An 18392-nucleotide genomic window follows, 5' to 3' on the forward strand; every position below is an offset into this window, starting at 1 on the left:
TTGTACAATTTAATTAGTTTTAGTCAGACCCTGTTAAAACACTGTTTAGAAACTTTAAAAACAGACACTACTCCTCAAACTTATTTTTTATATTATTAAATGTTACATTTTCCACTTTTTTCTCCCACTTTATCTCACAAATACAGGGGTGCAGTCATGACTCGCTTTTCCATTGGACATATGCACAAAACTTTACCGATATTCACTAACTGTTGGAAAAACAGAAGCGTATAATGTCCGTTTTTCCATTAAATCACAAATGGGATGATTTGTTTATTTATTATTGCGAGATGACATGAGAAGTCATCCCATAAACATGTCGACGAACGTAAATATGGTGTTTATTTACAGATATATTCATTATTCATACTTTTAAAACTCTTCTTCTGCACTTGTAACGTCCATCGACATCAGTTTTTTATTCACATGACTCTAGTTGTGGAAAAAGGTCTTTCCATTGCAGTTTTGGATGATATTGTGTTTTCTTGTTACTTGTGTGTCATGTATGTGTTTTATGTCGTTTAGACTTTGTGTGGCTGCTACCTTGGCCAGGTCTCCCTTACAAAAGAGATTCCTAATCTCAATGGGACTTCCTGATTAAATAAAGGTAAAATAAAATAAAGTAAATAAATAAATATACCAATTGTGCTATGCCCGAAAAACCACCTCTTGCCAGCGCAAAAGCTTTTAATAGAAAACCAAGATTTTTGGCGAAATAGTCCTTATTCTATTAGGCACATTTTTATGCGCAAGTTATATTTGCACAATTTGGGGATAAATGGAAAAGTGACTAAAGCATCTCAATCAGTAACTGAGTTTCATTATAGTGTGAAAACTGCTCAGTTCCTGGAAATAAAAAAAACAATAAAAAAGGCCAACGTTCAAAATTACACACTATGATTTTGATTTGCATCTGTTTTAATGGAGTGGTCTTCAGAAATACTGTGCACTTACAGACTTGGTCTCTAATAGTAACTGAGGGGAAATAAAAGCAGGTCCCTAAATACATTATTATGGATAAGAAATGGCATGATTAAATCAGATCATCTCTATGAATGAATGAATGAATTCATTTTTGGTTTTACATCAATCATTGTATTCTGTACATCAATCGTAATAAACACAAAAACCAAAAAAGGAATAGGCTAGAAGCAAAAGCTTATTTTTTTGCCGATCCTTTTCAACTAATCCACTGTTTACATCAACTTAAATGTGAACAGCATCCACACCAGAATAATAACAAATAAAAAAAAAAAAAAAATCAACAACAAAAACACATCTACCATCTAAATTCAATATTTCTGAATAATTTAAACTTAAAGTACTCTTCTTTTTTTTTTTTTAAACTTGGCCAAAGGAGTGGATAACTTAAATGCATCATAAGGTCCATCCCATAATTTCACCCCCACAGTCCCAGTTCATCCAGACTTCACATGCGTCCTCACTTTAATCCACTCACACAGATGAAAATCTCTGAAATTTGAATGACTCTCTCTTAATTCCAAGAAACCACAACTGGTCTTTGAGACAATACTATTTGTATCCGTCATGTTCCATAGACCTATTTACAAACCATTCTTTAGACCTCTTTTTAAATACATTTATGTTTGTGCTTTCCTTTATCTCCTGTTCTAGATTATTCCACAATTATTCTACTTGTTAAACACAGGAAATAACCAGAACTAAACCTCCTCGTCCCTTTTCTAAAACAGGCCTGGTACCTCCTGCAGCTGTGACAAATAAAAGTCTGCACACACTATGGAAAAGAATATAAAAAAATTGAGAGTAATTCATCTGACTGGGGTGAAGCTAGAAGTTTCCACCCACCTATAGACCCCTGTGTTGCTTTTTTTTGCTGATCTACACTGACTTCCTCCCTAGAGCGACACTGTCACTACCAACAACATCACCACCACATTATCTCTGTTGTCCTTATTGTTACTTAAATACAAAGTATGACATTTTGGGGCTTCTAGTGAAAACACAGCATGTGACATTAGATGCTACCAAGGTTATTATCGTAAATGAAAACTAACGAAATGACGAAAACTAGAATTGTAAAAACATTTTCGTTAACTTAAATAAATAAAAACTATAATTAAAAGAAAAAAAACAATAGCTAACTGAAACTGTATTGTGTGTTTACAAAACTAACTGAAACGGATAAAAAATTCTGGATAAAATTCTTGTTGTTTTTGTCTTTGTCAATGTCGGACTGATATGAAATCAATTTTTTTCCCTCAAGCAATTTCATCTGCTGGCACCATATGATATTTAAGGGTCCGTCACTTGTGTTCACTTGTGGTTTCCAGTCGTCTTCTGGTCCCCACTCTACCTGGAAACATGGAGACTAAAGCAGCAGAGTCCTGTCTGGGATTGATTTGAATAGGAGCACAGAGAAGAAGAGAAAAGAGACCACTGAACTACAACTGAACTACAACTAAACTACAACTAAGCATCTAGAAAAAAACGACAAACTACAAACGACAAACCTGCTCTAAAAACTAATTAAAACGAACTGAATTAGAGAAAAAAAAGTCAAAACTAAATGAAACTAAACTATAATGAAAAATCCAAAACTATTATTACCTTGGATGCTACTTACACTATTAAGCAAGTATATGGAAAGAAAAATATTATATACATGGTATATAGGATTGACTGTTAAAAGAAGGACAAAAAATGTGCCTGTTTATGGGTCCATATATGACTTTCTTAAAAAACAAACAAACCCACAGCTCTGTGTGACTTGATTTCCTATTCTGTGCTCCAATTGTACACGACTATGGTCTGATTTTATAATTTTATATAATATATATTCTATACAATTTTTTATAATACTCTTATATTGTCATTTTATTTGATTTCATTTATTTAGCTTCATTTATTTATTTATTATTTCTATTTATCTAGACAATCCTCAACTTTATGGTAATTACTTTTAGGTATGTATTGTCTGTATGTGTGGATTTGTATTTTTTCTGCCAGGATTGGGGTAATGTTATTTCTTTGTTCATTTGCTCAAGAAAAATAAAGGGAAAAAACACAAACCTAAATAAATAAATAAATAAAGAGGACTGACTTAATTTCAATGTGACTATAGTCAGGTTTGAATAATAATGATAATAATAATAATACATTTTATTTGTAATGCACTTTACATTTTTATCTAAAAACCTACAGGCAGGTTACAATAAATACGATTAAAAGGGAAGTCAGAGAGTAAAAATAGAAGGTAAGTGCGACAGATAAAAACAGTTTAAAAATAAAGCCAGTTAAAGCAGGTAACCCTAATCCAAGCCTCCATCAAATAAAGGTGTGGTAGAATCCTGTAGATGAGGAAAAGTGACAGGTTTGGACTCCATTTGACTGTAGATTCTGTAGATTCTGTCTTTTGATTCACGCCGATAGAAGAGAGCTGCAAAAGGCAGGAGTATATTTTCTACCTTCTGGTGTTTTCTCCTGTTGATTTCAGCTCCTGCAGCTTTAATGAGAGCAAATAAACCCCTTTAGGCAAAAGGAAACAGGATCTGGTGTTTCTCCTTTCCAGTGTCTTGTTCAAAGCGTTCTGAAATGCTGAAAATACAAGTTTATTTGGCAACTGAAATAAAATCCCCTGTCATGTGCCCCAGTCTTTGGGAATGGATGACCTAATATATTCTGGTGTTTTAGCTCAGATGAACAGAGAGGCTAGATGAGGACTTTGGAATGAGGTCATTTATCCTATAGAACTAATCAGACAGGATGATGACTGGATTGCATCTATGCGGCGTTGAAATCGGTAACATATTGCTGTTTTGTAGCTCGTTAGTACCCTCTCAGCTCAAGTACAACAAAATAAGCACTGGACGTGTCAGCGGCTGCATCACTCCCTCTTTCATCTATAAATAAATATGAAGATAACGCCGCCATTTAAATGTGAGACATCCAGTAAACAGCCCGTGCAGCTGGGTCTCCTTGTTAAAACACATACTGCGTACAAACAACAAAGTCAGATGCTCGCCGGACACACACGCTGATATTTCTATGATATTTTCCTACTCGGACGCCGCGGTCCATTCTAATCAGCCGCCAGAAAGTAGAACCAACCAACATATACGCGACTCACTCTGACTAACAAAGACGACATATGTGTCCTTCCACTGCGTTGTGGTCTCAGAGGGACAAACACAGATTGTGCGGAGCTTCGCTGTCCCTTCAAGACATAAAATCACACCTACAGAGACCCGTATGAATATAGACAGAAATCCCAAATTACACCTGCAAGTGTGTGACAAGGTGTTGAAAGCCCAAGAGGACTGCAGGGAGAAAGGGATGAATAGCAATGTGATGGATGGGGTGACAGATAGAGGACAGCAGGGGAGGGCGGGAGTGTGTGTGTGTGTGGGGGGATGCATAAAGTAGCTTTAAAGCTGCAAAATGCATTTTAATATATATATATACACACTACCTTTACATATATGAAGCAGCTCTTGAAATATGGGCTAGCTTAATGCAAACCTACTGCAGTCCTTTGCATAGGACATTGTTGATTTGGTGAGTTTCTTTAATGTGTCCTCTCCAAAACAGCTGATTTAACAGAGCGTTAAAAATCTGTATTCCCACAAGAGGAAGTCCAGCTGCACTTTCATATGCCGCAGCCACACCGGCCGCTACAACCAGCCGCACACCGTGAAGAGGCGGCGGCAGCTTTCCACAACACACACCGACCTCATCTGGTGGTCCGAGGCTGGCAGTCCAAGCACACACCTGTCCAGTCAGAGCGAAAACACCTGACGGGCAAACACTGGATGATAAAGCATTTAAGGACTCCACACACAATCATCAGATCATGTTTAATAGCAAAAACAAACCACTAATACTATATTTAATAACAGAGATTTTTTTTTATATATATAATTCCTCTTTGTCTTTAAATACATTAAACTAATCTGATATCATGTATAATATTTTACTAATGCATTAACCCTTTCATGCATGAATTATGAGAACCTTAATCAAGATTTTTTTTTCCTGAGTGTTTTTATTCCTCTTTAGGCATGAAAAAAAAAACAAAACAATGTGATTGAATTATTATCATTATTATTATTATTATTTTTTTTTTTAATCAACCTGTTTTTCATGGAGTTACAAAAATGTCCACTCAGTTACACCATGAATTTTATTCTTGAAGCAAAGAAACATGTATTTAAAACCCAATATCATAAAGTGATATGAAAACAGTGAAATGAAACCATGTTTAATGCAGCTAATCTGATGTTTTCTCACATTTTAACAGATTCTAATACTAGTTATTACTCACTTCATGGAGATAATATGTAAAAAATAAATATTAACAATTGATTTCCACTCAAGAACCAATCAAGAACAGCAAAGTTACAGTAATGGTATGAATTGCAGTTTATGAGATGATGCATAAGTGTCCACTGTGTTGGCTGATATGGAACTGAAACAACAAAACCCATGAATATACAAGAGAACAGCTGGAGAAGAACTGTCCACTGGAGTGACCACTGTGCATGAAAGGGTTAAATTTCACATATAAAATACACCTAAATGCTAAGATCTCTGGGCAGATCCTGATTATTAGTAATAAAAACTACAAATTATTGATATTTGACAATTTACATGACAGTCTCTAACGTCGCTCCCCTGTTTTTGCAGTAGTTTTTGCACAATCCTGCACAAACTGCCAAATTTCCCCAACTAATATAAAGATGGAACGCATCATATGTAATTAAAACATTTTGGACCTTTCATTAAATTACCCGCTTTATTGTACAGAGGTAAATTAACGGTCCAAAATTAGACACAAGCATTTTTTTTTGTGTGAAAGAAATACATTATAATATACAAAAAATATTAGTTTTATTTCATATCCTCCTATAATTTCTACTCTAAGTAATTTTACTATGCTTATTTTCTACGGTTTGCTTTTAACTGATTTAACTTAAAGCACTTCTAATTTCTTAGATTTGTTGATTTGATGTTATTTTTTTTCCTCCAAGAATGAGTCCTCCTTTCTTGTAGTAAAGATGATAAATCTCTGTGCCAAATTTAACTAAAATCTAATTCCCCTGACAGCTATCAAATCAAAATAATACTGTATATTTAGTTATTCAATGAAATATTTACTGCCAAGTTTCACATTAAAACAGAAGGCTTGTATAAGTGCATCATCATCCTCATTATTATTATTATTATCATTATTATTATTATTATGAGCACCTAAATGTTATTTTCTCATTTCAGTGTTTAAAGATTATTTATTCATTCATTTATTTATTTAGCAGGGACAGTACACATTAATGAACATTTCTGTAAATGTGCTGGTATTAGCAAAAAAGCTATTATGACACCTAACATGTAACCAGTTAGTTAAAGGTGTAGGTGGAATATTTTAATTAAGCTTATTCCTTTATTGATGATTGTATTAAAAAGTAATTTACACATATACAATGAAAAAAACATATTGCAGAAAAATGAACAGCCTGTCAAAATAAATGAGTACATTTTATATTTATTCATTTGTATTGTATGAAAGATGCTCTGTCGTTTTTTTCAGATGATGCTCTCTTGGAAAAGAAAATGTAATCTTTATAAAAAGAGGATTTTACCTGGTTTAATAAAGGATATAATTAAAAAAAAAAAAAGTCTTTAATGGAACAAAGAGGATGCATTAAAAAAAATCGAGACTCATTAATCCGCTAGTGGACTGACTTATTTCCTCCTGCGGTTTTAGTTCAGGGTTAGTTTGTGTTTTTTCTGTTTCAGCCAATTAACTAGAGTCCTCGTCCAGTTTCCATTAGCATCAGTCATTCCTCCAAACATACAGTCATGTTTCAGCCCTACTAACATTTAGCATGTGGCGATATACTCATGTGAACATTCTCTTTGCCTTCCAGAGCACATGTTAGCATTTCTAACACAGTATTCCCAATCTGGCTGCTAAACAAACTGTGACTCATTTCCACAGTGTAGAGATAACAGATCACTCAGCCATCTTTACACTTTTCAAACTCCAAACCGAAAGGCGCCAGAAACCGGTGTTTTCTCTGCGAGTCGATTCATGTGAAACCAACGGGTCCCTGAAAGGTCTCAACGACCCGCTTCGACATTCAAACACATTCGCATTAAGCGTGAAATGGCTGTGGGTGATGGAAGCAAACAGGATTTACTGAGTGAACGGTGCAAAAACCACTGGTGTTTAAAGCTACGGCTCTGCAACAATATGACCTAAGCTCTTTAATTACACTGCCGACACACAGAGTCGGAATGCTGTGGTGGCACATCCCATTTTACTACTGTCTTTAGTGGGAAAATGTGTCCGGCTCATCAGCATGAATGTTTATTGTGAGGAAAGTCAAAAGTCGTACTGTTAGAAGTTCTGCATCTTGCATAAGCAAATGATGTGTTTATTGGAAGAGAAATGTAAGGACTTTAGGAATTCTGTTTTCCCAAATGGATATGATGCAGTCTGATGACCTTTAAGCATGGATCTCACATGGAAAACTTAACCCTTAGTGGTCCGAGCCTATTTAGGCTGTTTTTGAGTCCTTTTGATTAGCCTTTATACACTATATACAGAAATGTTTACTATACCCATGTTTGTTTGTTTGTTTTTTTCAGCACAACTTCATCTATCTCATCTGCCTATTATTTTTTCACTTTAACCTACTATATCAACATAAGAGGCCAAAAAACACAAAATATATAAAATCCGATTTGTAAAACATATATAATTTATTGCATAAATAACACACAGATGTTTAACGAACCTTTTCACAGACTTTAAAAGTGAATATTGGTTCCAAATATTAGGTATAGAAAAGTAAAATTGTAATAAATTCAAACTATACTCAGATGTTTGACATAAAAGCAGATCTTTACATAAGCGTTTTCTCCAGTGCCCCCCCCCTCAGGTTTTTCCGTTTTGAAAAAGGACAAAAAAATGATGAAGATATGGTAAGAAATCTACCCCCCCCTTCATACTTTTACTCACGTTTGTTTGCTCTAGGTTCAAACCGGCATATCTCCGGTTGTATGTGCTCTGTCCACATCAAATAAAAAGTAGGAGAGTGTTTCTTTGGACACTTTTGAATACAACTGTCCCCAGTGGTCTACAGGACCCACTTCTGATGCTACGACCTGTTGAAAATGTCATGTGATTCAGTCACGGGGCTGTGACCGTGGACCCCCTGAGGGTTAAAGGTGCCCTGCCACACTAAACTGTTTTTACTTGTATGTGTGTGTTTTTTTTTAACATGTCAGGTCCATAGGTGTTTGTGTTATGTAGTGAATGTGGAAAATAACCTCTAGCTCCTCTGTCTGCTGTTGTCACTGAAAAGAAATAAGCAGAGAAATCAGGTCGAAGAGAAAAACAGGTCAGTGTGATGTGTTAATGACTGAGCTCATTAGGATTCATGATGAGACCACACCCAGGGATGGATGGATGGAGAGATGGATGAACGGACAGACAGACAGATGGATGGACAGATGCATGGATGGACAGACAGATGGATGGATGGATGGATGAATGAATGAATGAATGGACAGACAGACAGACGGATGGGTAGATGGGTGTGTGGATGGAGGAATGGGTGGACGGACGGATAAATCCCAGCAATATTGACAATAGTCAGACCAAACTTGAACCACATTTCCTTTAATACAGACCAAGGTTCGAATAGTTTTGGATTTTACATTCTAGTTTAGTTTTGTTTAGTTTTGACTGTTTTTCTCTAATTCAGTTGGTTTTAATTCATTTCTATAGCAGGTTTGATAGTTTTTATTAGCTTTCTTTTTTTTCCTAAATGCTTCATTTTAGTCCAGTTGTAGTTTAGTTTTAGGGTTTTTTTTTTTTTTTTTTTTAATATCTTTTCTCTTCTTCTCTGTGCTCCTATTCAAATCAATCCCAGACAGGACTCTGCTGCTTTAGTCTCCATGTTTCCAGGTAGAGTGGGGACCAGAAGACGACTGGAAACCACAAGTGACGGACCAAAAAGTGTCGTATGGTGCTGCTTGCTAAAATTTCTGGAACCAAATAAATCGATTTCATATCAATCCGACACTGACAAAGATGAACACAAAGTGAATTTTATTCATAATTTTCATACGTTTTAGTTAGTTTTGTAAACACACAATACAGTTTCAGTTAGTTGTTTTTTTCTTTTAATTATACTTTTTATTTATTTCAGTTAACGAAAATGTTTTTCAATTCTAGTTTTCGTTATTTCATTAGTTTTCGTTAATGATAATAACCTTGATCCAGACAGATGCTGTAGAAATGAAGTCTGAAATCACTACAAATGAGAGCAGAAAGCAGAAAGGTGAGCGTGATGGAGGTGAGAGGAGGAAAGAGGAAGACAAAGGGCAGTTTGAAAAGCAGCAGGCAGCTGGAACACATCCAGACCAACGGGGAACTCTGTCAGTCCTGTCTTCCTGTTTTTCTTTGGATGCTCATTGATACGATGCATGTGTAAAACCATAGCCCACATCTTCACCATCACTTGTGAACCCTCACCCTGAACTCCTCTGACGTGCATTTCATGTTGTGGAGTGGTTTAGTGGAATGGACTGGATCTAAACATCAGTGTGAAAACATCCCAACATTTAAACAGACGTATAAACAGGGTTCCTACAGGCTTCTGCAAGTTACATTTAAGACTTTTTCAGACTTTTTTTAGACTACTTGAAAAAGAATTTAAAGCCCATTTAACATACTGGCAAAAATTCATGACTCCAAAAATTTAGGAATTATTCCAACGCCTTGATTCCCACCGTTCCCAGGTATTTCTCACAGAGGGCTGCAAAGTTCATGAAAACTGGTTCCTAATTTCAATATAAATTATCAGGTTGGAACTGAATAGACTAACGTTACTTTCTTTACAGTTTGGACATTTAACAGACACATTTAAACACAATATAGCAAATAAATGTATGGCAACAGAACTTGAGACCAACCATATAAAATGTAATACCTTTTAAAGACTTTTTTAAAGGGCTCATATTTGTCTAAACCCACTTTTCTTCATCTGTGGTTCATTTCTTTGTGTATTTGGACCCTCATAGTTCATACAGTTTGAATTTGAACCCTCCAGCTGCTGCTAAACTATCTTTAAATACATTTTGGCAAAAATCCAGTGGATTTCTACAACCTGTTTTAATTTCCTGCTTAATTTGTTACGTTTTAAAACTAGTTACGTCACGACATTTGCACATATCAGGTCCAGACTTCAGACAAACATTTCTGAGTTCGACAAAATTGTTTATCAGCAGTGGTTGTAGTAAAAACTGAAAATATGTCCAAACTTGGAGCCCATTATCTAAAATGTTCAGTTGTTGGTTGAATGGGACAGAGCAGCACAGCCAATAACCTGGAGGGGGTGGGGCCTAAAGTGTCTCCTGTGCATTTAAAGGGCCAGCGCTCCAAACCACCTTTGTGGTGTCATTAGTCAGAAATAGTGTTGCAGATGGACCTGTGGAGTTGAGTTAATGAAGAATTCAGAGCCAAGCAGATCATTTACAGTTTATGCACACCACAGGGAAATGAGGGAAAAGGAAGAATTCCATTTTAAAAAGCAAAATCCATTGAAATTCATGGATTTGGTTAAATTTAAAACAGCACAGATAATGTACAAAGCAAGAAATAATCTACTGCCAAAAAATATTCGGGGAATGTTCACTGAAAGAGAAGGAGGCGACAGTCTAAGGGGAGAGTGAAATTTAAAAAACATAAAGTAAGAACAACAATGAAAAGTATGAGCAGAACAAGCTGTGGAGTGACTGTGTGGAATAATCTAGAACAGGAGACAAAGGAAAGTCCAAACATAAATATATTTAAAAAGAAGTCTAAAGAAAGGTTTGTAAATAGGTAAATGGAACGTGAAAGATTACAATAGTATTGTCTCAAAGACCAGTCGTGGTTTCTTGGAATTAAGAGAGTCATTCAAATTTCAGAGATTTTCACATGTGTGAGTGGATTAAAGTGAGGACGCATGTGAGTCTGGATGAACTGGGACTGTGGGTGAGAAATTATGGGATGGACCTTATGATGCATTTAAATTATTCACTCCTTTGGTGAAGTTAAAAAAAAAAAAAAGTACTTTAAATCATTCAGATGATGAGATGGTAGATGTGTTTTTGTTGTTGAATTTTAAATTTTTTTTATTTGTTATTATTCTGGTGTGAATGCTGGATGCTGTTCACATTTAAGTTGATGAAAACAATGCATTAGTTGAAAAGGATAGGCAAAAAAATAAGCTTTTGCTTCTTGCCTATTCCTTTTTTGGTTTTTATGTTTATTACAATTGATGTACTGAGTACAATGATTGATGTTAAACCAAAAATAAATTCATTCATTCATTTAAAATATCACTGCTTTAAGAATATTAAAACCCTGCAGGAAGCCTGATAAAACTTTATTTTCCACAGATATAGTGACAATGAACACGAGTACGACAGTAATAGTCATCAATGCGATGTTATCCTTTGTTCTCTTTTTTTGTAATTTAATGACTGTCCTATTCTTTTTTATGGACTCTGTACATTAGCTGATTAGCCAAGTCATGTCAAATTGGGGTTGGACGATATAAGCTCAGCTTCGTCCTACTCTCTTATGGACATAGAGTATTATTAAAGAGGCACAATGAAAGTGTTATACATTTGTGTGACATTTGTTTTCTTTTTGGTTGATTTATTTCCATATATTGAGTGTCCTTTTAAATCTGGAATTCCTTTTGCCCACTTACGTTCGAAATAAAGTCAGTCTAGACAAAGTCTTAACCCTCGAAAAGACAATTTGAGGAGAGAAAAAACGGCTAAAATGTCCCTCTGGCAGAAGCAGAATAATTCTATAATATGTCTACATTGCTACTGGAAGATGTTTACACACACAGACACAGCTTCCCTCAAATTCTTTTCACTCTGTCGACCACAGCCAGCATGACAGCAATTGTTTTGACAACCGCTGAGATGAACATACTTTTTAACTGCTGTTAGTCTTGGACATATAATTAACCAGCTAATGATGTGGAGACAGAGACAGAGAGGGAGAGAGAGTGTGGTGTATGAGAGTTTTCTTACATTTCAGTATAATGTCAACCTCTAATCCTCCACTGTCAAACATCAGCTTATTCATGGAAACACTACCATTAGGTAAAAAAATAAATTAAACACAACATAAAGAAGCCAGCTCAGTCAACAGGACTACTACTGTCCACTATTACTGTACAAAAACAAGACTCAAACGCAGCCATTTTATGGATTTGTGGATGTAAAAGGCTGCAGTGATACAGACCCAAACATCCACCACTGACCACAGCCATCTACTGATCTGAACTGTTTAATACCTGTTGATCCACTAATCCTATAAATACATGTGAATAACTGGTGTAAAATACAGTTTCTCAGCTTTAAATCATAATCAGATATGACTCATTTAGACATTCAGAGGCTCCACAGTTACCGTGGAAACACCATCATGTTCTACAACACTGATTCACCAGTAAAACCCATAAAGTTGGATCAATGACAGTGAAAGGACACACTGGGTTTTACATTCTGTTATTGATATATTTGCTGAAAAAGTCACTTTTTCTTCAATTTTTTTCTGTTTCTGACCTTATAACCTTTGAATTTACCCTAAAATTTCATGAACACTACATGATCAGTGAATTAAATATGGGAAAATCCATTATTTACTTTGGAAAATGCAAAATACAGAGGATAATATCATGATAACTGGTGATAAATCACTTAAAAATGGTTAAATATAGAGAAAAATTCATTTGGAAAGAGGAAGGAGATGTTTTTCCTGAATCCACATTGAGTGGACCGTCCAAAAATGCAGTTAATCTTTTAAAAATGTCAGCTTTTATTTTATACATTATTAAAATTATGAAATATATTGCACTAAGTTGGGAAACAGGTCACAGGTTACTTAAAGCTGCAGGAGCTACAAGTAACCTAAATCTTAACAGTGATATAACGGATTCATTTTAAGCCGTCAATCACATATTTAACCCCTACCTGTCTGAAAACATTTTCCACAGCCTGAAAACAGAGCCAAGACAAGGAGGCAGTAGTCCTGTTTCCACTCAGACCACTTGAATTACAAAACTGAGAAAGGTAATAACAGAAGTTTTGCTTAATGACGCCAATAACTTATATAATTTAGACTATATTATGTTTGAATATAAGTTTTGTTGATCTGTACCTTGTAGCAGATTTATGAAATATGAAGGACGAAAAGGTCCGCAATGAAAATACTTTTTTTTTTTTTTTACGATATTATCAAAAAAAGTCATCATTCTACAAGTAAAAACTCATATATTTATGAGAAAAAGAAAATTCAGCAGTGAAAATTAATGTTGTAGTCAAGACCGGCTGGACCAAGACACTGCTGAGACCAGAGGGTATCGAGACCAAGACCAAGACACACTAAGGCAAGACCAAGACCAAGCCTTGTGGAGACCAGGTTCAAGACCAAGACCGAAAACATCAGAACTCATCAAGAGAAAGAGATGGAATGTACAAGGAAGATGTTCATATGAAGTCTTACACAATGCAACATGTTTTTTAAACTGATGCACTGACTGGTTGCATTTAATAAATAATGATACTATTCTGTAATGAGGCAGTTTTTGTACAGATCCCATGGAGACCGCTATGTCCAAGACCAAGACACGACTGAGACTAAAGAGGGCCGACTCCCTGACAAGACCAAGACCACAAAAAGCTGGTCTCCAGAACTACATCATTAGTGAAAATCCAAGTTCATCTAAATCAAAACGACTGGGAATTTGATTGTTTGTAAAACCAGTACAAGTATAATTTAAGGAGATGCTCTATCTGACTCTATTTTCCTCTTGTTGCTGTTGTTCTAACATTACCCGTTTTTCATGAGTTTATTCTCATAAAATTAGGACTTACTCCCACAAAATATCATAAATGTAGTCTCATTACATTATGAGCTTTTTCTCAAAATAATCCAACATTATTCTTGTAAATCTTGACTGTTTTGTCACAGAATTTCAACTTTATTCTGATTGTGCTGAATGAAAAAGATCACTCCCTACTTATTCATAGTTTTTTTCTCTTTTTTTCTTCTTGTATTTGGTTATTTGACATAAAACAAAAATATTATTCTGTCATTTAGAGCAGACAACAGATGTATGCTATATCGTCGGCTTCCTGATAAAACCTGCTCTGTGACTTTTGGCTAATTTTACAGGAGAAACAAAAAAATGTTTATATAAGAGGAAACTGTGAAATATGACAAAAAAAAAAAATCTGTTTGTTTAATGTTGGTACTTATGATGGAATGGAAACAACTTTCACAGGAGACTGAAATTCGAAGCTATAGTAGGGGAGATAGCAGGTTTTTATTCCCAACCAAAAATGTCACTTAGCAGGTTTTATCAAGAAGCCGACGATACGGGCTTGTGATGTACTGAATGTCAATGGTTGATACTGAATGTCAATAAAAAATAAATTATATATATATATTTAAAAAAAATCAACTTTATTCTAGTAATATTATGACTTTTTTCTTGTAATGCATATTTTTTTCAATCTTCCATTTGGCTCCTATGTAATAAGTACCTACCTTTTCTTGTTCTTTTCGGTTATTTTTTACTTTTCTTCTGCATCACCTACACATCATCTCATTTTCTTCATTGTCTTTGATGTGTGACAGGTGTGGAAGCTGTGGTTTTTGATGTAAAACATGCTCAGCGTGTTCGGCTCCTACCGTTCTGTACGTCCAGGATGTGGTGCTTATCCAACATCCAGCCTCCCATGTTGGACGCGTCCAGCTCGTAGCCTTGGAGAACGGCGGTTCTCTTCTCCCACAGGATCAGGTCCAGGCAGGACTCGTACTCAAACCCAACGGACACTGAGGGACACACACAGGACCAGAGCAGTTATCATATGGGCGAGTAAAAAAGCTTCAGATCAGAGCCAACAGCACACCAGGATGAGCCCGTCCTGTAGGTTTGACTGTTATTCATGCACCTCCATCCTTCTGGAAAGTTACATTTCACATGCACATTACAGTTTATTATTGCACCTCACTGTTAAATTACCCAGATTTATTCATCACTTCTGTTTGTTCTTACTTCTACTTTATTATGTATAGTGTGTTTGCTCTTGTTCCATTTTTTATCCTTGTGTTCTGTTTTTTACTCAGTCAAATGCTGCTGCTGCTGCACCGTAATTTCCCAATATCAATAAATCAGTAAAGTATATCTCTTATATCTATGCGTCCCATCTGTACTGTCTGACTTTTTCCAGTTCCACTGTTGTACATATGTACATAGTCTGTACAGGTTTTATTACTATTGTTTATTTTATATAGTTTTTTTGTACTATTTTTAACGCATGCAGACTTTTTCTGGCACTTTATTCTGTTGCTGCCTTGACCATTGAATGTCCCCATTGTGGGATCAATAAAGTCTAATCTAAAGTAATGTAATCTCATCTAATATAACGTAATCTAATCAAACCTAATCTAGTCTAATCTAATCTAATTTAAACTAATTTAAACTAATCTAACCTAATTTAATCCAATCTAACCTAATCTAAACTAAACTAATCTAATCTAACCTAATCTGATCTAACCTAACCTAATTACATCTAATCTAACCTAATCCAATCTAATATATCCTAATCAACCTAAGATAACCTAACCTAACCTAATCTAATTCAACCTAATCTAATCTGATCTAATCTAATTCAATCTAATCTAATCTAATCTAATCTGATCTAATCTAATTCAGTCTAATCTAATCTAATCTAATCTAATCTAATCTAATCTAATTCAGTCTAATCTAATCTAATGTAATCTAATCATCCAACAGGTTTAAGGAGGCGGTCAGTTCCAGTTCACCTCCATACTGAGTCCATACTGGGCCCACAGTGAGTCCATACTGGGTCCATGCTGGGTCCATACTGAGTTTATACTGGGCCCATGCTGAGTTTATACTGGGTCCATACTGGGCCCACAGTGAGTCCATACTGGGTCCATGCTGGGTCCATACTGAGTTTATACTGGGTCCATACTGGGCCCACAGTGAGTCCATACTGGGTCCATGCTGGGTCCATACTGAGTTTATACTGGGTCCAGCTGCTGCTTTATTCAGGGCCTCCATCCTCCATCCAAACACACAGTGTGAGTGTTCCCTCCATGTCAGGCCTGTCTGCCTGTCTCTGGGAGGTACAACACTGTACTGTCAAGTATGGGACACTGGCCAAATAACAAACTCACTCACACACAGACACACACACAGACACACACACACACACACACACACACACACACCCTGCCAAGTGCGTTTCCTGCCATTTTCATTGTGTGCACTGGCGGCTGGAACAGCTGTGTGAGTATTAAATGTAGAAACAGAAACCTACAGGGGGAAGAGCGACAGAATGAGATGAGAGAGGAGACTAAATGAAGGTAAAAATAGATGGGAGGGGTGGATGTTTGGAGAAAGGGAGGGGAACGCCGAGCAGCTTAAGTACCATATAATGTCCGTCTGAAAGTATTGGACAGCGCCTGGCGTTTACTGCGCTCCTGTGAGATAATAACACTGAAGGTTTATAGGGATGTGAGAGCGTCATAATATGTCCATTTATGGTTGGAACGCATTAATTCATAGAACAACGGTGCAATAAAACTGTTTAAGGAATAAAAAGAAACAGACAAAATATTAAAAGGAAAGTAAGAGTGAAATAAAACAAATCATCAGCAAACAAAATTAAGTAAGGACTTTATGGGATTATACTTCCATAAAAAGGATGGGATTAGTAATGGAGAGAAAAAGCTGTAGTAGGGCAGGGCTGTCAAACTCATTTGAGTTCAGTTCCACATTCAGATAAATTTGATCGGAAGTGGGCTGAACCAGTAAAATAATATATCATATATAACAATATAACATAATAATACAGAAATAATGTCAATTCCAAACTTTTCTCTGCGTTTCAGAGTGAAAAAAGTACATTTACATAATGAACAGGTTTATATCTGCAAACTATCCTTTCAAACAATGTGAATAACATGAACAAACTGAAAAAATCAGTGTAATTTGAACAATATTCTGCTTCAGTTTATAATTTACACATCTACATAATAACTGACAGATCACAGTGGATCTACAAACACACAAAACATTTAATAACAGACAGAATCTTGTTAAAATTGTACTTATTTCCCTTAAGACATTTCAGGTTGTTCATATTTGTTCAGGTTATTCACATTTTTTTGCGAAATCAGACTTTGTTTTAGTGTAAATACATGAAAATATTTACATTTACAAAGAAAAAAAATAGGAGTTGTCATTATTTCTATGTAATTATGATAGTATTTGACTGAATCCTGCCCACTTGAGGTTGAATTGGTCTGAATGTGGAGCCTGAACTAAAAGGATTGTTAATTTTTGAGTGCAATTTTTGCGTTTCACAAATTCATCCCAAGGGCCGGACTGGACCCTTAGGCGGGCTGGATTTGGGCCCCAGGCCGCATGTTTGACACCTGTGTTGTAGGGGCTCAGCTATTTCAACTTTTTGTTATTTGACTCTTTAATATAAAGAAAGGACACTATGAGTAAGTGACACTTAACGAAGGAAAAGACGACAGCATTTAAAACCCAATCAAACAACAATCTGACCAAATAAACCCATGTCACGTCCCACAACAGCTACTTATTATGCAGCCTTTATAGGTTTTTTTTGTCTGCGAGCCAAGGTGAGATAACCCTGGTGGCTTCTTTATGACACTGACACAGTCATCACGGTGTTGTCCCACGTCCAAGTTCCCCCCGGTGCTCCAGAATACACCGACATGACTGTTTCACAGGCCAACTGGCCTTTAAGTGCATTTCCAGCCCACCTATTTAATGCACATTTTCATTATGTGCATAAAAAATCCTTGGAGGAAATGCTGAAATTTGCAAAAAAGTTTGTCGGCTTGGCTGAGGTGGAAAAGTCTGGAGGAAAAACAGCAACAGAGGGCAACGGAATAAATCACGGATTCAGTGGAAGAGTGACGTGTGACTCAACAGTGAAGTTTTATTCATTTTACCGTTAATTCAAGTGTTTACCCTGCGTGTTTCTGCATTTTAATAGAATAAACAACAGCAAAGGCATTACATTTGATGGCTAATTTCTCAGACGTAGCACCTCTGAAGTATTCCTGCAACTGTACTAGTTACATGTTGATGGTGTATAATCCGAGTATCATTTGTTCTTTCCATATACAATTGAGAATCCACAATCAGAAAACGAAAAAATGACTCATTATTTCATTATTCGGATCAAAACACGGTATTCGAAATCTCTGACGGGACATTTTAGATCAGTGGTTCCCAACCTTTTTGGACTCGTGACCCAATTTT

General features: G+C 35.8%; 1 protein-coding gene across 1 annotated transcript in view; it reads right to left on the reverse strand.

The window, feature by feature from the left end:
- tenm3 (teneurin transmembrane protein 3) overlaps positions 1-18392 on the reverse strand; it is a 776142-nt gene that overhangs the window by 154484 nt on the left and 603266 nt on the right. The window contains exon 29 of the mRNA XM_030128911.1: positions 14753-14896. Coding sequence (XP_029984771.1) covers positions 14753-14896 — 144 coding nt within the window. The remainder of the gene's footprint in view (positions 1-14752; positions 14897-18392) is intronic.

This window comes from Sphaeramia orbicularis, chromosome 1 (assembly GCF_902148855.1).
Source record: "Sphaeramia orbicularis chromosome 1, fSphaOr1.1, whole genome shotgun sequence".
NCBI lineage: Eukaryota > Metazoa > Chordata > Actinopteri > Kurtiformes > Apogonidae > Sphaeramia > Sphaeramia orbicularis.